Below are 24,676 nucleotides of genomic sequence, written 5' to 3'. Positions count from 1 at the left end.
AGAGTCAGACTTGAGCCAGCTGTTCGACTGGCCACTTCTTTCTCAGCGGAGATCCCATCACTGATCCACGCTCGGTGTTGATTACATGTGGTCCCCGGCAGCCACTTGGCCTCATTTTTGTCGGGCCAATCTTGGTATTTTCTCCTGGTGAAGCCAAGGATATCAACATGGAAGGCAGCAGGACCACTGAAGGCTTACCGACCAGAATGCTGAACCAACATTTTCATGCTAAACAGAGTCTTCAGGGAGATACAGTTACCGATCTGCTACCCAGCTAACAGGTCTGCAACTTCCAGAGGGGTCACTTCGAGCTTTTTAACTTCTATGACCTTTACAGACCGTACTTAAAATTAAATAACAAGGCAGTGACAAGCACCAAGCCTCAAAGCAGTGGTTGCCACTGCCCAACTAGATTAGATGGGCAAAAAAAGATTGATGAAATCTACTATAGTCTGAGCTGCAATGGAACGAACAAGCAGAGTAAGTAAAAAAAATAATTAAAGATTTTTAAGCATGGTCTTCAGCCACACCATCTTAAGCAGAATCACTGTCAGAAGTGCCATCTTTAAATACAGGTGCAGATAATCACACAAACACATATACACATGCAAAAACACATAACCGCATTTAATTCAAATGAGGAAGAGCCTTCTGGTGTGCCAAATGTGGGAAAACAATGACATTTTGAGAAGGGTGAGAATCTGCCTATGTATCAATCATATTTACTGAACACTTATTATGTGCAGAACACTGTACTAAGTGCTTGGGAAAACACAATATAAAATGCTCTCTGCCCATACTAACTTCTACTGCATGTTAATTTTCACAGAATACTCTACTATTAAAATCAGCAAATTATGTGACTGCCAAAACAATTCATGACCGTCATATCTTTCCCCACTGGAGACAACTGCAACTGGCGGGGATTAAAACAAGATGTCACGGCAGTGTGGGAGAATTTAGCACTCTCAAGAGTATGTTGAGAGGAAAATGGAAATTTCTTGCAAAATGATTTAAAAACTCACTCCTCCCTCCGACTTAGTTTGTGAGCCCCATATGGGACAGGGACTCTGTCCAATCTTTTTCTACACCAGTGCTTAGCAAAGTGCCTGGCAAAGAGTGAGTGCTTAACAAGTACCTGAAAACAAAAACAAAAAACTTTGCAGTGATAGTTAAAATCAAACACCATCCCAAGGTACATTGTGACAATAATTTATTTTACTGTGTAAGAAGGAAAATTCAGATTTCATACATGTCATCAGCTAATAAATGGATGACAAGTTCAAGTATAGAGCTGAATACAATAGTAAAAAATATTAACGTTTGTTCTACTATGGCAAACAGCATAATACACTAAAATGCCTACATGTAAAACCAACAGTTCTCAAAAAACCACATATCACAATTTGAATATGCTTAGTATTAAAGATTTTTCTGCCACCTTTATCCACAAACTACTATTAGTATGGAATAAGCAACGGAATCTTTGCGTTGGGATGCTTTTAGCAACGTGGGTTTGTAAGAGCAGAAAGATGAGGTTTTTGCTTATCAAAATGATCAAACTCTTTTCAGCCATGATACGGTACCAGGAAAAACAGCCTCACAGAGACAAACAGTTTCCTTTTTTGATGGTGAAATCTGAGGCAGTTTCATATTCACTGTTCCCTATCGGATTTGATCACCCACTCTTTCCCATTCTTTCTCTGCCAGCTTTCATCATGGGAGTGTGGCCTTCCCTCGATCGTCCACCTTCGGTTTTTAATGTATAGACTTTTCGCTGGCATCCCCAGTGCACTTAAAGCTTCCCGGCAAGTTAGCCCGGAGACAGGGGAAGTCATCTCTCTGGTTATCTACAGGGAGTGAGGATGCAAAGCAATTGTCTGGAGATGAGATGAAGTGCAGAGTGAATGACCTGATAAATGACCTCGGCAGGCTGGACTTGGGCGACGTTTCAGAACAGTCTCAAATTGCTGTCTGAAGGCCAGGACTGCTCCCTGAACCAAGTGGACAGGACCGTCAGGATGATCTCCTGTCCTGTGTGGTACGTGGGCTCCTTAAATTGGTGAAGTGCTCAGGACAGATCCTGTCTCAACATAGTATCACATAGCAGTGATCCAAAATGCAAGCATTTTAGCATTGAAGGATAGTGTTTTCTGAATTTCCTCCTCTTTCGGGTTAGAAGAAAAAGAGTGAGCGGAGGGCTTCTTTTTCAAAAATCGTAGATAATATTGCCTTCACTTCAAAGGAAGCACAACTTCAGGTGCTACAAGGCTCAGAGTGCCCAGGTGCAGTAAAAAAAAAAAGATAGTGGTGATATGCCTGTTTGTATGATATTTTTGCCTTGTGCAATCCTGCGCTTTCAAAATCAGTGCAAATTTTGCTACCTAGAAGGAAGTTTTCATGAAAGAGAAGACAGTCTACTCCTCCAGCTATCTGCCCATGGCTTGCACCATTTTTAGGAACAAGTCCTTAGGCCTGAGAAACCTTACTCTAAGGTGACTTTTAGCACTACCAACCAGCATGCCGATTGTTATTTCACAAACCCAAGTGCATCTGCCGACAAAAATCTGACTTACAAACTTAATGATTAATGTTATGACTGAAGCGACGGTTGGACTTTTTCATTCCTCAGCTATTCCAAGTGAGAAACGCCGCATCTCAAGCTTAGGGGGAAATTTGAGGTTTCTAGTTCAGATATTTCACTTTGAGTCAGCAAGTCTGAAAAATCATCAATGATCAAATCTGAGGTACAACAAGCTGGTGGCTAAATCGGTGTATGAACCAAAGGGAAATATTTACATGGAATGTTCACCTGAATTACAAAGCCATTACTTCAAATTACAACACCGTCACATATAGTTCACTATATGAAGAATCACATTGATGAGAAATTATAAAAAAACAACTTGATATCCCTTTATGCCCTTTCATAAATATATAAAGTTTCACTAAATTCTTTTTTTCTTTCAACAAGACATCTAAACCTTCTTTACACATGAACATAAAATAACTCTGCTCCTGTATGAATGCCACAGATGTGATGATATTTGGGGTAGCAAGCTCTACTTCATGCTGAAGCAGTGGACAAGTTCACTTATCCAGCTCACAGTCATGTTTGAGCATTTCCTCTTAATCCATGTGCTGCTTTCTGTACATCAGTAGTAAATTAAGAATAAACAGGAAATCACATCTGACATTTGAAATAATATGATCGATTCAATTACTACTAAAAATTACAATTTGGTTTCTATTGCCTCTGGCCAGTGTTAAATAAGGATCATTTTCTTTTGAGTGGAGTTTACGAACTAAAAGTAAATTAAAAACTTTTAAATCCAAAATACAATGTCTGGATGTTGGTCGACTATAGGATGATAAATTGTCCACTTCAAATAATGGAGAATAATCACATATTTACGTGGGATTGTGGTGGTAACTCATGTGTAATATCTACTTTTCAAACCTGAAACACCTTTCCAGGTGGAAAAAGCCATAGTGAGCAAAAATGACTTTAAGGGACTCCAGAAATTATTGCCATTGGTTTAAATTTAAAAATCTCCTTTGTGGCTTTGTATCCCAAGACACATCATTGATCTTTTGGAGGACTGATTTTCTCCCTCCCACTGTTTTCCTTGATTAAATCTACAAGGTGCCCTTAAACATCCTGGTAAGGCAAGCCCACTTTCAGCTGCAGCATGGGTACCAAGACAATATTTCCAGGTACTAGGCGCTTCACTTTGAATGAGGAGTTTAAATACTAACATGAGGATCTATATCACACCATCTGGGTAAGGAAAAAAAAATCCCAACAAACTCTGAGGACATTAAATGACCTGTCTTGAGAACTACAGCAGTTGAAACTGTGACAATCTAGCCAGAGAAATTTAGGTTGTCCTGCCTGTCTCAAGTTGCTCAAAGGCTGCTATATCAAATCAAATGCTAACATGCAAACTTTATAGCAGTTACCACATCTGAGACTACTGAAGCACTGATCTCCAATATATAAAGTTCTTAGCTACTACTCTTAAAAAAAATTCTCTGAAAAAATTGGAGATACACATATAGTAAAGACAACCAGCTGTTTTATAGCTTAACTCGGAACACAGAATCAGCAAACTCTATTTAAATAAAAATTTGATCTTATACCCACACCATACATTTCAATAGGATTGCTGAAAGCTAAAAAAGACCAGCATTCCAACCTCACCAAGACTGTAACTGCATGTCAGCAACAAAGATAAAAAAAACCCACCCACCATAATGGCAACTAGTTTGGTTCTAAACATGCATCCTATTAAAAGATGATTAGGAACATTTTCCTTATTTACAGTGTTATGAATGCAGCCAGCTCACTGGAACCCAATAGGTATCTGTCTCCAATCTGTCAAAAGTTGTTTTCAGCTCACTGTAAGCCACAGTGAGATCATCATTTACTATAATTTTATCAAAGAGATGACCATATTGACTTTCCATCATCTGTGCCGACTTAATCATTTCTTGAAAGTCTTCTTCCTTCAAAAGTACAAAAAGTCAGTCAATAGTACAATTAAATCACTTTACATCAAAATCAAATGTAAACCTAGAGCAACTAGTTAACCTAGTGTATTATCTTCACAATTCAAATTTGCTCCCTTCCAACATCGTTTTAAATTCTCAGTCTCAGCCTCCTCATAACTGAACTTTTCGTATCAATAATCAGTTCCTTCTCCCTCTCCTTTATTCAGTACATTTAGTGATTAATTACTCACTACAGTAGAAATACCAGAGGAAAAACCTTTTGTCTGTTTATTCTAATGCCCAGCACATTACTTAACTTTTAACTTGATTTTTTCAGGGGACTTAAAAGAACGGATAAAACTTGTTCGGAGTTCGTACGTATTTCCGAAAGATAGTTCCTACTGCCTTCTGGGTTTTGTTAAAGCAAGTTCAGTAACCATTTATGTTAATGTTGTTAAAAAAATAAAGTATTTAGCTAGCTGCATAACTAGGGATTATACAGCTACATAGCAGGATAAAGAGGAGCCAAATCCAAGGAATGTTTTTCCATTTCTTTTCTCCACTTGGAAATCTCTGAATTTTATATCTCCAACAGGAACATTCTGAATACCAACGAACTGAAACAATTTCAAACGTGGGGATTTCAGTCCCATATAAGACTTTACCTCAAAATTGTTGAACCAAATTGTTGAACCAAATGCAGATTATATTTTAATCGGGGAAATAAAGAAACCTGAATTAGGTCAGAGCACCTATTCAAGGCAGAACATTAGAAAACTCAGTGCAAAATGAGTAAAGCATTTAAAATGTTTTCAATCACCTGGGTTTCTGCAGTGAACGGCTTATAAGGAACACTGGTAATTGCAGAGAATTCAGTCTGGAAATAACCTTCACTTTCACTGTTTTTCTCCATAAATTTTACAATATTCATGAATTTAATTTTAGAGCACTTTTTTATAAGTGGTTTTCATTATAACTTAGTTTCTCTTTATTTCAGTTCTTGAATGAAAGCACTGTGCTAGGAGACAAAAAGAAGGGCAAACCCTGCAGGGAGACAGTCCGCTCCAGAACCTTAATAGGCCATTTCTTCAGTCTTTCCAGTCTCCCTCTGGTCTAACTGGAGACAGAATTTTTGCATATGAGACAACTCAGAAAAACCTCACTATTGTTTGTTCTTGAAAAACGCTGTCTTGTAAAAACACTGTCTGAATCATTAGTCTGTCCTAAATAATATGTCACAAATTGATTTTTTTTTTTTGAAAACACAGATTGTCCTATAACATGAGGGTTGCTGTCTTGCACAACCCGAGGTAAGGAAAATGTGTCTCGCACTGCTCACCCTATGTCCAATGCCATGTGCCTGGGCACATTCCCTAATTCTACTGTCATGGTCTATCCAAAATGTACAGGGAAAACACAGAATTGACTGTATACAGGTGAGGTGCAGGGCATCAAATGTCTTTTCCTTTCCAATTTCCGGGCCTATTCCTGTTTCCTTCATCCTGAAGTCCTTTCCTCCTGACTCAACCCTCGCCAGCACCCCTTGGGGATGCTACTGCTGCTCCTGGGATGGACTGGAATGCTCAATGGCCTGTGGAATGGCCAAGCCCCATTGCCTGGGCCTCCAGACAAGGATGCAACAGATTCCCAACCTCTCTTCCTAGAGCAATAGGCATTTGCTGGAGGGATCAGCAGAAGCTCAGAACAGTCAGTTCGGAAGCACAGAGAGCCACCAACCAGAGGAACCTTCAGCTTTAGCGATCCTCTTATGTCAATGAGTTTTCTCTATCTTCTGTCCTTTCTTCCCCCGAAACAGTTTCACTGTTCTCTGTCTTGGAGGTTCATTCATTCATTCAATCGTATTTATTGAGCGCTTACTGTGTGCAGAGCACTGTACTAAGCGCTTGGGAGGTGCAAGTTGGCAACATATAGAGACGGTCCCTACCCAACAGCGGGCTCACAGTCTAGAAGGAGGAGACAGAGAACAAAACCAAACATATTAACAAAATAAAATAAATAGAATAAACAAGTACAGATAAACAGAGGTTTTATGGTTAGAGCCAGCTTGACTATTGCTGGAGCTCTCTCATACTGGATCATTAGAACACTGGCACAAAAAAATGGCTAGTTACTTCCTTCTTCTGGGTCTTTTTCACAAGTTAACCTCTGCTGCCTTTAGTTTAAAAGAAGCCTGTCAAACCATATCTTAAGGAAATATTGTCTTCTGCGATTTGGTAAATGTGAAATCTGTAGTCTTGGAGAAATTGTGTCTGTTGAAGCCTTGCTACGTGGAGGTTTTCTCTACTCTGTTTTCCAATCTGTCTTCCCAAATCTCTCCGTTCCCTCTTTAGGAATCATCATTCTTTAATGCCTACTTTTTACAATGTCTCTATAGATGGTAGTCACTTAGGGAAGCTCTGCCAAACTAAGGCACTCTCTTCGGGGCCACCACAGGTTTTGTAGTTGTGTCAGAGTTGGCTGCTTCTCTCTGGACACACAAAGTGCCAGTCTAAAGTAGTTTTGCTCAATTTGCCCAACCCTATGAAGAAAAAGCCTCAAAACACTCAGTTCTCCTATAACTGAAGGGGTGGTGAAATGAGCGGGGAGAGGAGAGAGGGATGAGGGCTTGCATTCCTAACCAAACCCTCATTAAAGAGAAGTTGGATTACATTAGATATGCTCTGACCAATGCTGTGCCCACAAATGTTTCTTCCAACATGGCAATGTGCTCTGTCCAGATAGATGTACATTGTCAAAAAAACTTTCCCTAATTGCCTCAGAGCATCCTATCCAAAATGGCTAGTGAAACCATGTGTTATGGAAGAAACGAGTATATCTCTTTCTTTTCTTTGTTATTACTTAAGGCTTTCTAGTCACAACGAAACTGCAATGCACTACCACACTGAATGAGACCTAAGTATTTTCATAAAAATGAACTCATTATGGAGAAGGCATTGTCCTTCCTCTCCCATTTTTAATGACTTTCTAAAGGTGAAGTGCCAAATGTAACAAAAAGTATCCAAAGAAGCATATAACAGCCATTTAAAGTACTTCATAGATCATATACTTAAAAACTAAGGGATTTTGCTGCCTCCCTGTCACCTTGTGGGAGCAACCAGTGTCTCTTTTTTATGGTATTTATTAAGTGCTTACTATGTGCCAATCACCGTTCTAAGCATAGATACAAGCAAATCAGATTGGACATGGTCCACGTCCCACATGCGGCTCACAGTCTTAATCCCCATTTTACAGATGAGGGAACTGAGGCACAAAGAAGTGAAGCGATTTGCCCAAGGTCACACAGAAAACAAGCAGTGGAGCCAACAGTAGAATTCAGGTCCTTCTGATGCCCAGGCCCGTGCTCTATTTACTAGGCCACTCTGCTTCTCATCTGGTTGCTCCCAACAGCCTCTGGCTTGTATATCACCCTCTCATTGGGATCCCTGGGTAACAATGTCAGGGACAATGGATTACTTGAGGATGGACCTATTCCATGGAATTACCCCAAGACAAGGAGAGTTAAAGAACACCGTAAGAGAGGTGGGGAAAAAAGTCACCCAACGCAAAAGTAAGTTGGAGGTGCTTAGAGAAAGCACATGGGAAAGACTATACACCAGACAGGCCTGTAGAAATGCTGCTTTGTGAGATTCCTGAAAAAATGTCGCCACTCAACCAGAAAAGGGTAGCCCTGGCATAAGGTTACAGAAGGTTTCATCCCAAGTTGGCCTGGCTTGTACATCCAAGGCCAATACCACCTGCCAGAGAGGCAGGACGGTTACTGGATCAAGAGAGCCAGAACGAGGGCAAAGGGTGAGACAGGTGCTGTAACTGTGCCTCTGGACCAGGACGGCCCCCTGTCCCCTGTCCCCCATCACTGGAAGGGAGCTGGAACTGGGACTCTGAACTACTGCTACCTGGGGGGCACCCACTTAATAAATGCCATTATTATTATTATTATTTAGCTTTAGTTCTGTTTCTTTTTCTGACTTGACACCCGTCCGCATGTTTTGTTTTGTCGTCCGTCTCCCCCTTCTAGACGGTGAGCCCGTTGTCGGGTAGGGACCGTCTCTCTGTGTCGCCCACTTGGACTTCCCAAGCGCCCAGTCCAGTGCTCTGCACACTGTAAGCACTCAATAAAGACGACTAAATGAATGAATGAATGTCCATCTGATGATGATGATGATGATGATGATGGTATTTGTTAAGTGCTTACTGAGCGCAGAGAAGCAGCATGGCTCAGTGGAAAGAGCCCGGGCTTTGGAGTCAGAGGTCATGGGCTCATTCATTCATTCATTCATTTATTTTCTGGGCTTCAGTTCCCTCATCTGGAAATGGGGATGAAGACTGTGAGCCCCCCGTGGGACAACCTGATCACCTTGTAACCTCCCCAGCGCTTAGAACAGTGCTTTGCACATAGTAAGCGCTTTACAAATACCATTATTATTATTATTATTATTATCCACTGGCAACTGATCCACGAACTGCACCTAGAAGGCCTTCGACCAGTATCTAGTACTTTGGGAACCACCAGAAGTCACAGGGTGGTCCTTCTCTCGGGACACAGCCACGAAGGGGAACTGGAGAAATGTGGACTACTGCTGGACCTGCCTGCTGAGAACTCCCAACCCCCACTCACCCTTGCATGGCTCCTTTAGGTGGGGGCTGGAGCCATGTGTCAGGATGGATTCCTTAGCTTGCTGCTGTAAAAAGCGTTAGTAGCAAAGGGAGCCAGGTGCAAGCTGCAAATATTAGGCGGGTATTTAACCTGAACGAAAACATACGTACTGTAAAGGGCTTAGCCGAACCCTTTTCGTCTTTGCTGGAAATAATCTTTGCATTTCTTCTCGTCTCTCTCAAACGCTCAAGTGACGGTGGTTTTATAAATATGACAAACGGTTTGAATTCTAAGGTTCTTAAATGCTTCACTGTCTGGGAGGGTGAGAATGATAACACTGGATTAGTTAACTGCATCTCTTATATACTTTAAAACTAAGTTTTCATTCATTCAATCGCATTTATTGAGCGCTTACTGTGTGCAGAGCACTGTACTAAGCCCTTGCAAAAACCAAGAATTCTCCACCCTTCTTTCTCAACAAGGCTACATATTTTCTTGCAATTATTTTTAGTCAAAATCAGTGAATCTCATTCGGCTAAATAAACCTCATTTGTCAAACATTTGTTGATAGTAGGAAATCAAAGAGTGCTTTTAAGAAATATTCACACATTCTCATCAGCCCTGAGGGTAACTAATGTGAAAGGTCTTGATCATCCTCTGATTTGTGTTTGGTGATAGACTATTTCTGAAAGGTGGTAGTTAAACCCCCTTGCTCAACTGAATTCTACATGAAATTCTTGGGAGGTGTGGATTAATTTAGAATGCCAACTCTATACTGCCATGGAGGGACCACATATTTGCTCTCAATCATGTCAATAATCCCCCATGGAGCTCCTTCTGATCAGCAAGGCTGTGTGCTCTTGGGGTGCGCTGTCTACGATCAGGATACCAGATGGCTACACCCCTTGGCAGTCTCAGTAGTGTTTATAGGAGTGTCTGGAGTGAAAGGACAGGGTTTTTAAATGTCAGTTTGACAGATGCAATGTGGATCCTAGTCACTCCATGTTCTGTAACAGGCCACGCAACTACGTTTTCTTAATTGGCTGGCATTTCGACCGCCACGAGATTTGGATAAACAAAATGAAGGAACATTTCCATCTCGTGAAAGGCATGAAGTCAGTATATTTACCTTTGCTTGTTAGGAGGGAGCAATTCATTTTTTAATTTCTGAAATCTAACATTAACAACAGGGACTCCTGTAATAATTTACATGTAGACGGTTAGGGAAAAGTTGTGGCAAATTACCTACAATCATTGCGTCCAGTCGGATACATTAATGCAGATTCTAGTGTACTCAGCACGGTGGTGAAATGAAGTTCATTTTAATGTGAAAACTGTACATTCAGATTGTGTTACAGGAGCCTCAAGTAGCAAGTAAAGCAAATGGAAAAGATGATGGCAAATAAAATAGACAAAACATCCTAGCCCACAACATCATTTAAAATGTTTTAAACTGCTTACTATGCTTTAAAAACGGATCCTTATAGTATTATTGGGCTTTTAAAATCTATTCACAATTATCAAGGACTCAGGAGTCGAAGAACTAAGTTAAACCTAAACAAAAATATCAAAACTACGAAAGATAGAGGGTCTATTTCTGCATGCTTTCAGTGAGCCTGACTTCTGCACTGAAAACTTCTACTTTTCCCTCCTTCAGGAAAGGCTACATATGCCCATTAATGTATGGAATACACATTCAGTTTAAAATGGAAAGTTCCATAAAGAGTTTTCTTCTGGAATTCTGACATAAAATGTGGTAAATTACATGATGCCAGAGGGGTGCTGAAAAGTTTACTGCTTACTTACATGAGGCTGAACATCCAACAAACAAACTTTGTTTTTAGCCAGAACAGAACGAACAGAGTCAATGCTGGTACCATAATAGTTGTTTTTATATTCACCATACTCGATAAACCTACCAAAAATTAAAGTCAGAGAGACATCAGAATCATCCTCAAGAGTTGAAAAGAAACTATAAGTCTAGTTTTCAAGACCTAAATCATCGGAAAAAATACGTTTGCTTCACATATGTGATTTTTACCATGTTTTAAAAAAAAAGTCCTGCCAAGTACTTCAGCATGTCAATTTTAAAAAATCTTCTATTTTACATTTTCAAATCAGTAACACCTGCTTGTATTACAGTTCAACAGAAAAAGCGCTTTAGTCCAACTGCACACTAATGTTTTCCATCACCTCTTTTTCCGAACTAATGCAATGTAATAAAACACTGGATAAGCTAAACAATAGAAACTACTGAAATTTCACTGCCCACTACAAAATAACCAAACCCTCCTTTGGAGACGGAGGAGGGACGGTGGGGGTGCTAATGGAACCAGGGCGGCTGATGACGTTGCTATAAAAATACAAATACTGTTTGCCAAAAAGAAAAGAACATTTTGAAGTTTCAATAAAACCCCACAATGTGGATTAAAATGCACACTGCTCCCTGAAAATTTTAGAAGTACATGGTAAGCCTCCTTTAAAAAATATCTTTACAAGTTGCTAGCAAATATGGTGCTACTGTTATTAAAATTTCTGGACAAGTGAGGAGGGTGGGATCAAGAGGAGGCAGGTCAGTGGTTTAGGAGAACAGGAGGCTCCTAGCCACAAAGCAGATATACACAATATGCAATATGTACACATTTTTAACATTTTTTAGGGTGTTATGCCTCCAGATATTGTACAGCAATGTACGATTAGCAGGAGAAATGAAGTCACTGGCTTTCTAGCCTTCCCCAAAATTATTCTTGAGTAGCTTAATAAAAACAACAACAGAGAGGCTTGAGTGGTCTAAAATATTATAGGTAAATATTATTTTTATTTTTCTTGCCAGAACAATCACTAATTGCCACCCCCTTTGGAATTCAAATATTACTTTGGTATTTTTCAAAATGAGTGCTGACTATATCACTTTTAAAACGACAAGAAAAGACTCAGTTCCTCAAGTTGGCCCTGAAGACATATGGTTCAATAAAACCGTCATTTTGACTAAAAGTCTTCTAAAGAGCTTGTCAACGTACTTGTTATTCTGTACATCTGTCTCAAACAAGTGCTTGGAAATGAAAATGTATTCAACACCATCACTTTCCTGGCCTCTTCTTGGTCTGGTAGTATCTGAGATTTAATTAAAAATAGTTTAGACAGGCCCATATTTCCATTTTTGGAAAAAATTAGAAAGGAAACACAAAAATACATTCATTGACTATTTTCCTTGAAAAAAAAAAAAAGGAAGAGGACAAGGAGTCACAGCTGATCTAAGCCAAAAGGAGGACGCTTTAATAAAGAGGAGAAAGCATGCTATCATATCTGTCCAATACAATGAGCCTCCTGAAATAGGAGGAATTCTGCAACTAGATCTACAAATAAAATCCAACTGATTTACACTATAGGACAAATCAAATGTCACACGTCAGGGCCCCTGCCAATTATCTTTGGGATTAACAATGCATATCATAACAAACTGTGGTACTAAGTGAAGCAAAAAGGAGAAAAGATGGGCATATGACTAGATAAAGTACCTTCTAAATTATCACCTTATAGAAAAGACTGCTATTTTGCCACCAATACGATCATTTCAGAAACCCAAGTTCTCGGGCTAGTGCCCATTCACTACAATAATTGTGGTATTTGCTATTTGTTAAGCGCTTACTATGTGCCAAGCACTGTTCTAACTATGATCTCAGATGTGCCCAGCTTTGTCCTGAGCATAAGCCTACTTGTGATAAATGAGGGAGGGGCAATGTTGTGAGGTAATAAAAAGTTAAAAGCTTTTATAAATATATGTGTGATTCGCCAGGGCCACCAGGACATTTCTGAAAAGGAATCTTTCCTAGGTACCCTGAAGGAAAGCTATGGCAGAAGTGCCTTAATAATAATAATTGTTAAGCAATCAGCAATCAAGCAAATCGGGTTGGGCGCAGTCCCTGTCCGACACGGGACTCACATTCTTAATCTTCATTTTATTCATTCATTCAATTATATTTATTGAGCGCTTACTGTGTGCACAGCACTGTACTAAGCACTTGGGAAGTACAAGTTGGCAACATATACAGACCATCCCTACCCAACAGCGGGCTCACAGTCTAGAAGGGGGAGACAGACAACAAAACCAAACATATTAACAAAATCAAATAGAATAAATATGTACAAGTAAATTAATAGAGTAATAAATATGTACAAACATATATGCCGGATGAAGACTGAGCCCCACGTGGGACAACCTGATTACTTTGTATCTACCCCAGAGCTTAGAACAGTGCTCGGCACATAATAAGCGCTTAACAAATACTAACATTATCATCATTAACATTATCATCATCATCATCATCTAGCTAGGCAGAACCTTCTTGTAAAATGGGGATTAAGACTGTGAGCCCCCCGTGGGACAACCTGATCACTTTGTAACCTCCCTAGCACTTAGAACAGTGCTTTGCACATAGTAAGCACTTAATAAATCCTGTCATTATTATTATTATTATCTTCTAGACTGTGAGCCCGCTGTTGGGTAGGGACCATCTCCATACATTGCAAACTTGTACTTCCCAAGTGCTTAGTACACTGCTCGGCACACAATAAGCGCTTAGCAAATACTAACATTATTATTATCATTATTATCATCACCATCATCATTATCATCATTTTACAGATGAGGTACCTGAGACACAGAGAAGTGAAGTGACTTGTCCAAGGTCACATAGCAGACAAGTAGTGGAGCTGGGATTAGAACCCACGACCTTCTAACTCCCAGGCCTATGCTCTATCCATTACACCACGCTGCTTCTCTGTCCATCTTCATGTCTACAGTCTTGAGTGAATGTGATAGAAACAACCCTTTTTTGCAGAATTTTGACCATTAATTTGTACTAAGTGCTTGGGAGCGTACAATACAACAATCTAGGTCAATCTTCTGACCTACCATGTTGACAACTGGCTTTTATCTAGCTCATTTACCTCACTGACAATACAGAACCCTCCGCTCTGACAACTGAAGACACGGATTTGAAGATGTGGTGGTATGAAAGTGCCATAATGAGAGGACGGGGATGGATAGGCTTAAGTGGCAGAATAGAATACCAAAAACTGGGAGGTTGGGGATAATCCCCATAAGTGTGATCTGAGGTTGGTGATGGAAGGTTCATAAATTAGAACTCAGCTAAGAAACACTTTAGAAATTAGTTTAAACTGTAAGTCAATTAAAAATGCCTTGCCTTGGCCAAACAGTTCCTCGCATGAAAACCATTTCAACCGTACATAAATATTCCAGACATATTGTACAGTGCATGAGCACTGCTTCTGCAGGGGCTCTATGTCTTCAAGTGCCTTTACAGGCTTGTTTGGGAAATCTGGACACATGTTTTTGTAACAATTATTTAAAAGGTCTGTCAATCTGGGTTCACTGGGGCATATGACAGCCATGAAACATCACAAATGTGAGGCCTCAAGTTACATAACCCAAGACATCCAGCAATCATATGTCTGTGCCAATCTTTATACTCCACTTTGATAATGCTGTTAAGTCCATCTCCTATCTGACATCCAATTCAGAAAGGTGCAGGGCAGATGTTTCTTGTGCTTTTCCATGAGTTCTGGTCCAATTCCTCTGATGTCAGAAAGATGCTCTGAAATGTTATCGTTTCAGCTCCAGAATTCACTAGAATAACTTACCCCTATCACTGCTTCTTTCAATCTGTTGCTCCTTACTGAATTTTGATGAATTGTTGCTTATATTCAGCTTTTTTGAGACTGCTCTCCATCTTTCCACTTAGTGTATTTGCTGCCTCACCTCTATATTCCTATGAAGCAGCCAATCTGTACAGTAACTGTGAGTTAGGAGGGGGCATAATTTTCTCTAATTTCCACAATTAACTTGAAGCCAAAATTAAATGCCTTCTCCACACATACAGCAATTCAGTATGGAAGGTGGGTAAAGAACTTGACTGGCCGAATTTTTAAACAGCTCCCATGACTTCCATCCCAGCAGTTTGCCCACCAGACAGAGCAACCTCTTCCTTCCCACTGGTCTTTCCAGCCATGTCTACAGGCATTGATGGGATCTCATTGTCAGCAGAGTCACCTTGGAATACAAAGTTCAGCAATATATTTTTTTAAGGTATTTGTAAAGATTTTACTATGTGCCATACACTGTACTAAATGCTGGGGTAGACACAAGGTAATCAGGTTTGACATAGTCTGACATAGTCTACGTCCCACATGCGGCTCAGTCTTAACTTCATATTGCAAAATGAGGTAGCTGAGGAACAGAAGTTAAGTGACTTGCTCAACGTCACCCAGCAGACAAGTGGCAGGGACAGGTTTAGAACACAGGTCCTTCTGACTCCCGGGCCTGTGCTCTAACCACTAGGTCACACAGTTGGCAGCTATGTTTGGCTTTTTCATAGAGATTCCCCATATGACTCTTTGTTCAGAAAAAAGTGCCCGATGACCTCTCTTCACATAAAATTAGGATGTTTCAGAATATCAGAATTCTGACATTCACCTATTCAATACTTCACTTTTCAGTGATGGAAGAAAACCAGCACCCATGTTCGGAGATATAGAAACGATAGCAAATATGCATTTAAAAAAAGATCATGGACTTAGCATGACCCTTAAAATAAATTTGAATTCTACAACTAGAGACATTCTTGATGGGTACATGCAAGCAATATTTGTTTTCATTAAAAGCAGTATTGGATCCAATTTTAGAACACCAAATTTCAATATAGCCATTTAGACAGCTTTCCTAAGATCAACACATTAAGTTGTCAAATAGCCTTTCACTCAAGGGATCAAAATGCTTCCTACATCATTTTTCATTTGTAAGAATGCCTGTGAAAACATATCAGTTGCATAAAAATAAATGTAATAGAGTGCTCTGAAAAGAAAACCTTGCAATATTCAGAGTTAATGGTTAGGAAGAGATCAGTTAATCACTATTCACCAATTACGACTAGAAGGTCTAGGAAAGTCTATATTGTATGCCCTGTTCCTTACTTTGAATTTTCTGATTCCGCCAATCAAGTAGGTGGTTAAAAACCATGGAAAAACTTTACTGCTTACCCTAGGACATGGTTTAAATCAAATTTTGTTGAGAGAAATATTTCATTATGCATGTTCAAGCCAGAACTGTACTTGTAAAATCCTAAACAGGAGGGAAGCTTATGAGTGATCTATTAAATACACTAGTACATACGTGGCACGGTTACTCCATAATGTTGGGTGTCACTGACCAGCAACTTCCGTTTCAGTTCGTTTAACCCTACTCCCACCGGACCTGAAAAGCACAAGACAGTTAATTAATGTCAATTAATGGATCAAAGATTAAGTATCTGCTGAGATAGCCACTAATCAATGAATCAATCAATGGCATTTAGTGAGCTCTTACTGTGTGCAGAGTGCTGTACTAAAGGCTTGGGAAAGTATTAATCAATTGTATTTATCAAGCGCTTACTCCATACTAAGAACTCGGGAGAGTACAAATTAAGAGTTGGTAGACACAATCCCTGCTCACAACAAGCTTACAGTCTAGATGGATGTTAATATAAGTAATTAACAGATAGGCACTTAAGTGCTTTGGGGCTAAAGGAGGGATGAGTAAAGGGGGCAAATCAGGGTGACGCAGAAGTAAGAGGAAGAAGAGGAAATGAGGGCTTGGAGAAGGTCTTGGAGCAAATGTGCCTTCAATAGGGCTTACAGTCTAGACGGAGAGATGGATGTTAATATAAGTAATTAACAGATAGGCACTTGAGTGCTTTGGGGCTAAAGGAGGGATGAGTAAAGGGGGCAAATCAGGGTGACGCAGAAGTAAGAGGAAGAAGAGGAAATGAGGGCTTGGAGAAGGTCTTGGAGCAGATGTGCCTTCAATAGGGCTTTGATGGTAGGGAGAGTAACTGTCTTCTGGACATGAAGAGGTGTCAAAAGTGGGTTACAAAAGTACAGTGCAAAAAAATTCGTAGACATGACCCCTGCCCACAAGGAGTTTATGGTCTACGGGGCTGTACACTTGATTGCAAGATCTTTGAGGGCAGGGACCCTATCTAACCACTCTTATTATACTGTACTTTCCCAAATGCTTAGTTCAGTACCCTGCACACAGTAGGTGTTCGATAAACACCACTGATGGCTATCTCTGGAGAAAGTTGTCAAAACTTTGAATCCAGAAAAGAATGATGTATCTGTATACATTCAAGTATGAATGCGTCAGATGGGTTATCTGCCCACTAAAAGTGGTGTTTGTGGAGAGCTGGGAGATACTCCTAGATCTTCTACAGCATGGGAGTTGTGTTCTTGAAGAACCTGTTTTATGGAAAGACTCCATTAGCGTACCATGATGGGAATTAAAGGATTATGGGGTAGGTGGTTCAAAAATATTACAATCAGTATTTTTCAATACAAATCCTTATGTTATGGTTACATCCATGACCAACAGAATACTTCACATCTTTGTCACTAATTGCTATCATATTAATATTTGTAAAGCTGCAAAAGTACAAAGGAACACAAAATACAGGACAGCACAATACTGAGATGGATCTGACACTCATTTAAAGGAAGATTTAGCACAGAAGACCAGAACTCACTGCTGAAAGCCTATCTATCAGTTAGAAGGAAGCTAGTTTCTTGAATGGAGAGATAATGCATTCAAACTGTGGGGCAGAGAGAGAGCAGGAATTCCAGCAACTTGGCATTGATTAAGCCAAGAAAGTCTACGAGAGGCCCAGAAAGAGTGAGCAAATGGAAATGTAGGGTGAGATACTGAGGGGAAGTTATGTGGTTTCCATAAATATATATATATATATATATATATATATATACATATATGAAATAAAGATTTGCATTTTGTGTGGTTGTTAATCCCTGTGGGAACTAGGGTTTCGGCTGAGTTCTCAAAAAAGTATTTTTTTATCTGCCTATTCAATGAAAGGACTAGTCTTTCTAAGAGTTTACCTTCCCTTCATGATTCTGTTCCAATGAAGGAATCAGGACGGACTTTTAGAGCTTTCCTTCTTTTGTTTCCCCTTCTTAAAAAAAAAAATCAGCTTGAATTATTTGTGCTTTCAATGCACCTAACTCAATCGGGGCACATACAGCAATACTGAGAGCCCGCTACTCGTAACAGTCGAGGAAATGGTGAGGTCATTTCTTGAAAAGTACATTTGCAGTCCGGTGACAGCCCAAAAAGGTTATCAGATTCAGCAAAGAAATAATCTTCAGCCTCAATTTAGTAAATATAGCCTTAGACTGGTGTTACTGGAAATATTTCAAACTTCCAAATCACTAACTACATTTGTTTGACTCTCCTAGAATGTGCAATTTAAAGGAGTCCTAGAAGTTTCTAAGTATCAGGACCTGTTCAGATGCCACATAAAAATGGATTGTTCAGACATTTCTTTGCTAATTGTCATTTCCTTCAAGGAAGGTAGGGGACAAGGAACTAACTAAATGCAAAACTACAAGGATAGGAGAGGTTTCAACTAAAGACCACACTTTGGCCTATTTTTGCCTTTCACTTACCAGTGATAACAAAAGAGGCAGAGGCATACATAGCAATAATAATAATAATAATGTTGGTATTTTTTAAGTGCTTACTAAGTGCCGAGCACTGTTCTAAATCCTGGGGTAGATACAGGGTAAACAGGTTGTCCCATGTGGGGCTCACAGTCTTAATCCCCATTTTACAGATGAGGTAACTGAAGCACCGAGAAGTTAAGTGACTTGACCAAAGTCACACAGCTGACAAGTGGCGGAGCGGGAATTAGAACCCACAACCTCTGACTCCTAAATCCATGCTCTTTCCACTAAGCCTGGGTTGTGGAAAATTTGTCTCCTAACACTTGTGTCACTAAAATAATGCTGAATATAGGAGATAATCGATTTGGACCAGAGGCTGATGTAGTAGCAAAGTGGGGATATGACAAGTGTCTGTACCATCACAATGGCTGTTCGGATGGAGAGAAAGGGACGGATTCCGAAAAGTTGTGGAGGAAAAACAGAATTTTGTGTCAGACTGAATACGGGGATTGAAAGAGTGGGAGGAGTCAAGGTTAACACCAAGGATGGAAACTTTACTGATGAAGAAAGAGGTGGAATTTTTAAAATGTGAAAGGAAATTTAGGGGGTGGAGAAAATTTGGGAGGGAAGAGGAATTCAGTTTTAGACACATTAAGCTTGAGGTGCTGCCAGCACATGCACATAGAGATATCCTTGAGGCAGGAGAAAATGTAAGACTGAAGAGATGGAGAGGGGTCAGGACTAGCAAGGTAGACTTAGGAGGACTCTGCCTAGAAATGGTAGTTGAAACCACGGGAGCCTACTCCATATTTTCTTTTTCTTGATTTTATTCTACAACTCCTAGCAAAATCCTCTTGGGCCATGTTAAATACTTTCTTTCGTTCTTTGGTGTTTACACCTTTCAGATATTTGTTGGAGGCTCTCATATTTCCTTGCTAGCTGTCACCTGGCCAAGCCCTACAGAGGTAGCTCTTCCAATCTTTCCTCATAAGTCAGTCCCTTTGGGCTCTTAATCATCCTTACAGCTCTGGTTTGAGCACTCTCCAATTTATCTACATCTTAATACCCACAAAATGTGCCCGGGACTGAACTCATGATTGTTCTGAAATCTTCAGAGCTTCATTCTTGTCCTTTCCTAATGGGTGTGTTACTCCATTTGAATATATATTATTATTTGCAGAAGTGAACAGGCAGTTAAATCTGTTCAAATTCAAAGATTAATGTAAATCAAATGGATTAATCTGAAATTAGGAATTTTAAATGCAATTTTCTTCCTTTAAATAATACGTCCCAATGCAAACAGATGAATACTGTATACACTTACTGCCAAATCTTTTGATAGGCAACATATTCAAGGGAGTATAAGAAATTAGGACAAGTTTGTTTGTTTTTTAATCTTTTACCTAAGAAATAACCTTTAAGACATTCCTACAGCCTACATATTTTCCCCCTTAAATGAGAGGTATGTTATTTTAGTTCTATTTATACATAAACATTCAGCCTTTGCTTGCTCAGGGAAGCTCTGGCAAAGTATAGTAATGTACTTGGATCAAAAATAACTCAATTGTCTATCATTCTTAATGCCCCATTTTATATTCCACTAGTACAAATGAGAACTGTGTTTTGTTTGTTCTAATTCCAAATTTGTGTTTTGTCTTAATATGTCACCTTTCGTATGATACTCTTAACGCTAATACTAATCACTACTAATAAGTACATTTTTCTCTAGTATTTTATTACACTGTATTTCCTGAGGGTAAAGTGCCAATCATGCTCCAAATGTTCTTTTCACTTTCTTTTTTGTGGCCAAGAAAGGTGTGAGTATGTTCCTAATAATTAAATTCCTGGGCAAACTAACAGGGGTGAGGGGGGGAAGGGAAAAGGGGCTACAGTCCTAGAACAAATATCTAGATTAGCAGTTTTCTGTTACTCAAGTGGAACCCACTGAAAGTCAAATTTCATGAAAGCCTTGCTTTGTAGCACCAATTCAAAATTCGGAAGGATTATATGTTACTTTCTGAGAGAACAATTTCAGTTTTTTCAAACATGAGGAATGAAAGTATGTTTTAACTGATGAACCAGCTAAAGGAGCTTGACTTATAATTCCGTTTGCTCTTTAGGAATGAGATTTACTGAAAGCTCTATGAAAGACCCACTACTTAAAAACTATATTATTAATGCAGTCATTAAACAATGAGTGGGTAACCAGGTTTTTTTTTTAAAGTGGGCAGAAACTGCTTACCAACTGCAGTTTTTTCCTCCAGTCTGAAAAAATAAAACTCCAACCCATTCACTATTTTCCATCCTCATTGAAATATCAAAGTATGTCCATTTTTTAACAACCTTTGAAGATGAGTGGCACCTTGATCAATAATCACATTATAATCATTCCACAAAGCAACAGCTTTAAAGGTATATTAGTAGACTGACAGCAAGTTTGTCAAATTATTCTCAAAACACTGGCACTCAATCCCTAACACAGAAACAAGAAGTGGATTTCTCATGTAACTTTCACTCTGAATTGAAAGCAAAAGCTATTCTCTACTTGGTAGGAACTTTATAAAATTCAGTCTCCAAGGGTAAATTATATTTTCAGTCACAATATATCAACTTAGACATTTCCTGTCCTGACCAATTACAATTCCTATTTAATTGCTATTTATCCTCAAGCTTCCTGGAATGAATATCAAAATGACCTTCATTCAGCACCTTATTCTGAATACAGCTACTGGCATACATGCAGATTTTATGTGCTCACTTCCAGTTTACCTGCGTTGCTTAACACTGCTAGCTTTTCCACATTTTGCCCAAGACATTTTTATGGTATTGGCCAGACGTAGGCTGCCCTTAATATCCAGAGGAAAAAAAAAAAACCATCAGAATTACTGAAGTCTGCAGTAAATTTCTGAACTGCTTTTGTTACTGAAAAAGCACACTTTCTTCACCTGATTTACTGCAACCAAAATCAAATGAAATCTCTAGGTATTCCTCATGTGATTTGTTATTAAAAAAACCCTACTTATCACACTACAGCCCTGCTCTTTTTGTTGTTGTAGGTGTAAAATTAACTCAACCATGTTATTGCCTACAATCTTACAGTGATCACACTAGTAGGTGGCTGAATTTTAGTGTTGGAGAGTGACAAATCTTTTTATTAAACTAAATTTAATGTTCCCTTGGATATGAGCTATATAAAAATACAGCAACTTAACGGTTCATAATAATCCCTGATAGAGGGTCAGATTTCCCTTGCTCTGCTGCTTTTAAAATGGAGGAAACATCCTGCTAATGATGCATCAACATCCATGTTAAGGCAAAGGAAAGAAAGCAGAAGGAGAGAAAAGCTTGTTGAAAGTGCTAAGTTCTTCTAGAGACGCCTTTTAGAATGGATGTATATGACTTTTCCTTGTTAAAACTGACAGAACACATTCAAGGTTTTCGTGTCAATCAATCAATCGTATTTATTAAGCGCTTACTGTGTGCAAAGCACTGTACTAAGTGCTTGGGAAGTACAAGTTGGCAACATGTAGAGACAGTCCCTACCCAAAGCACTTTTGGTCTCAAATCCACAAGGGGCAAAAAGCAAGTTTGGTAAGACTTGGGGTGAATAAGATAGACCTGATAAAAAATCAACTTCCCTACTTACAGCATTTTTTTGAGGTTTAAGAGATGGAAGGAAACAGCATATTTAGAGGATAATTATTAATGAATTATTTTTAACATTCTTCATATATTAGAAGTAGAAACAGGGCTGGATTAATGTCACGGTTGAAGCTCAGGGGTCCAGGGCTAAGAGGGCCCGACAACCAATCAATGAATGGTATTTATTGAGTGTTTACTGTGTGCAGAGCACTGTGGTATCTATTGTTTACTGTGTGCAGAGCACTGTGCTAAGCACTTGGGAGAGTATAATAAATACAATATCAATCAATCAATCGTATTTATTGAGTGCTTACTGTGTGCAGAGCACTGTACTAAGCGCTTGGGAAGTACAAGTTGGCAACATATAGTGACAGTCCCTACCCAACAGTGGGATCCCAGTCTAAAAGGGGGAGACAGAGAACAAAACCAAACATACTAACAAAATAAAATAAACAGGATATGTACAAGTAAAATAAATAGAGTAATAAATATGTACAAACATATATACATATATACAGGTGCTGTGGGGAAGGGAAGGAGGTAATGTGAAGATAACGTGGCCCCAAATCCCTGCAGTCCCTGTATCTCCAAAAGCATTCTGTCCTCCCCATCACTCCCCTTCCAATCAATCAATCAATCAATCAATTGTATTTATTAAGCGGCTTCCAGCGGCTTAACTCCGTCTCCTCCTTGCAGCCTTGGTCTGTTCCCGGGGAGAGCAAGCAGGAGGCACACTGAAACTTTTGGGGGCTGCAGCCCCAGCCAACCCGGCTCAGAAGACCTTGATCTCAGCTTCAGTAAACGCAGAAGGGAGACCGATCCCGGACTTGCAGAGAGAATCACAGACGATCACCCCTTCACCTGACCTCTCCTCCCCTGCTGCAGTGCCCAAAACTCTTGGCTGAGAGACAAACCAACTGTGGCTCCTACTACACCACTTCACTGATCTCCTGCTACACACCAATCCACACAATTTGCTCTCCTAACACTGAGGTACTCTCTGTTCCTCGATATCATCTTACCCCGCGACTCATCCCCTGCCCACATCCTCCTCTGGCCTGGACCTCCCTCCCGCTTCATCTCCAACTGTCCACTGCTCTCCCCGCATTCAAGACCCTCCCCAAATTGCATTTCCTCCAAAAGGCCTTCCCTAAGCCGCCCCCACTTCTGTGTAGCCTATGCACTTGGTTGTGTACCCCCCAAGCACTTTGATACTCACTCCAATCAATCAATAAATCGTATTTATTGAGCACTTATTGTGTGCAGAGCATTGTACTAAGCGCTTGGGAAGTACAAGTTGGGAAGTACTCCAGCTCCACGGCACTTATGTACATATACTCTTATTCTAGTTCCCGTATCTATAATTCATTATAGTGTCTGTCTTCCCTAGTAGACTGTAAGCGCCATGTGGACAGGGATCATATAATAATAATAATAATGGTGGCATTTATTAAGCGCTTACCATGTGCAAAGCACTGTTCTAAGCGCCGGGGAGGGTACAAGATGACCAGGTCGTGCCACATGGGGCTCACAGTCTTAATCCCCATTTTACAGATGAGGGAACTGAGGCAAAGAGAAGTGAAGTGATTTGCCCAAAGTCACACAGCTGACAAGAGGCGGAGCCGGGATTTGAACCCCTGACCTCTGACTCCAAAGCCCGTGCTCCTTCCACTGAGCCACGCTGCTTTTCTAATATCTACAACTCTATTGTACTGTACTTTCCCAAGCACTTAGTACAGTGCTTTTTTAACACAGGAGAAGCTCAATAAATATGACTGATTGACTGGTGGTCTTGCAAAAAATCTATCAGCTCTGGGTCCAGGGGTGGGGATTAACATCATCCTGAGAAAAAGTCAAATATTTTATGATCTACTGGATTGATAACGTATGAAAAGCCATATTTTTAAGAAGCTCTTTTCCATTTAAAAAACTCAATGGTCACCTATTTATATACTGTTAAAATTCTAGGCTCAGCACAAAGAAAAAGTAGTTGGAAAATCTGCTCTAAGATTTTATATTTGCCATCAAATTTCAAACCATATTTTATGGTAATAATAATAATAATAATGTTGGTGTTTGTTAAGCGCTTAATATGTGCCAAGCACTGTTCTAGGCGCTGGTGTGGATACAAGGTAATCAGGTTGTCCCACGTGGGGTTCACAGTCTTCATCCCCATTTTACAGATGAGGGAACTGAGGCCCAGATAAGTTAAGTGACTTGCCCAAAGTCACACAGGCGACAAGTGGCAGAGCCGGGATTTGAACCCATGACCTCTGACTCCCAAGCCCGGGCTCTCTAGCTTTTGGGGAGGCCCTGGATTAGTAGCAAACTCAAGAAGTATCCAACACTACTTTTCCTAAGCCACGTGCTCTTTATTTTCATGAATTACGATGGCACGGAGTGGCTTAAAAATGT

The 24,676-nt window shown here is 39.8% G+C and overlaps 1 protein-coding gene across 2 annotated transcripts in view; it reads right to left on the bottom strand.

Annotated features, from left to right (window-relative positions):
• Window positions 1-1,204: 1,204 nt before the first annotated feature.
• The window catches only part of MPP7 (membrane palmitoylated protein 7), a 248,633-nt gene continuing 225,161 nt past the window's right edge, over window positions 1,205-24,676 (bottom strand). For both annotated transcript variants that reach the window (XM_038755705.1, XM_038755706.1), the window contains 5 exons: window positions 16,302-16,382; window positions 12,130-12,223; window positions 10,916-11,024; window positions 9,280-9,423; window positions 1,205-4,509 (listed from right to left, as the gene is read on the bottom strand). In XM_038755705.1, coding sequence (XP_038611633.1) covers window positions 4,330-4,509; window positions 9,280-9,423; window positions 10,916-11,024; window positions 12,130-12,223; window positions 16,302-16,382 — 608 coding nt within the window. In that variant the 3' untranslated portion in view covers window positions 1,205-4,329. The remainder of the gene's footprint in view (window positions 4,510-9,279; window positions 9,424-10,915; window positions 11,025-12,129; window positions 12,224-16,301; window positions 16,383-24,676) is intronic.

This window comes from Tachyglossus aculeatus, chromosome 13, assembly GCF_015852505.1.
Source record: "Tachyglossus aculeatus isolate mTacAcu1 chromosome 13, mTacAcu1.pri, whole genome shotgun sequence".
Taxonomy (NCBI): Eukaryota; Metazoa; Chordata; class Mammalia; order Monotremata; family Tachyglossidae; genus Tachyglossus; species Tachyglossus aculeatus.
The sequence above is the reverse complement of the archived record's forward strand: the minus strand, read 5'-3'. Positions and strand labels throughout refer to the sequence as shown.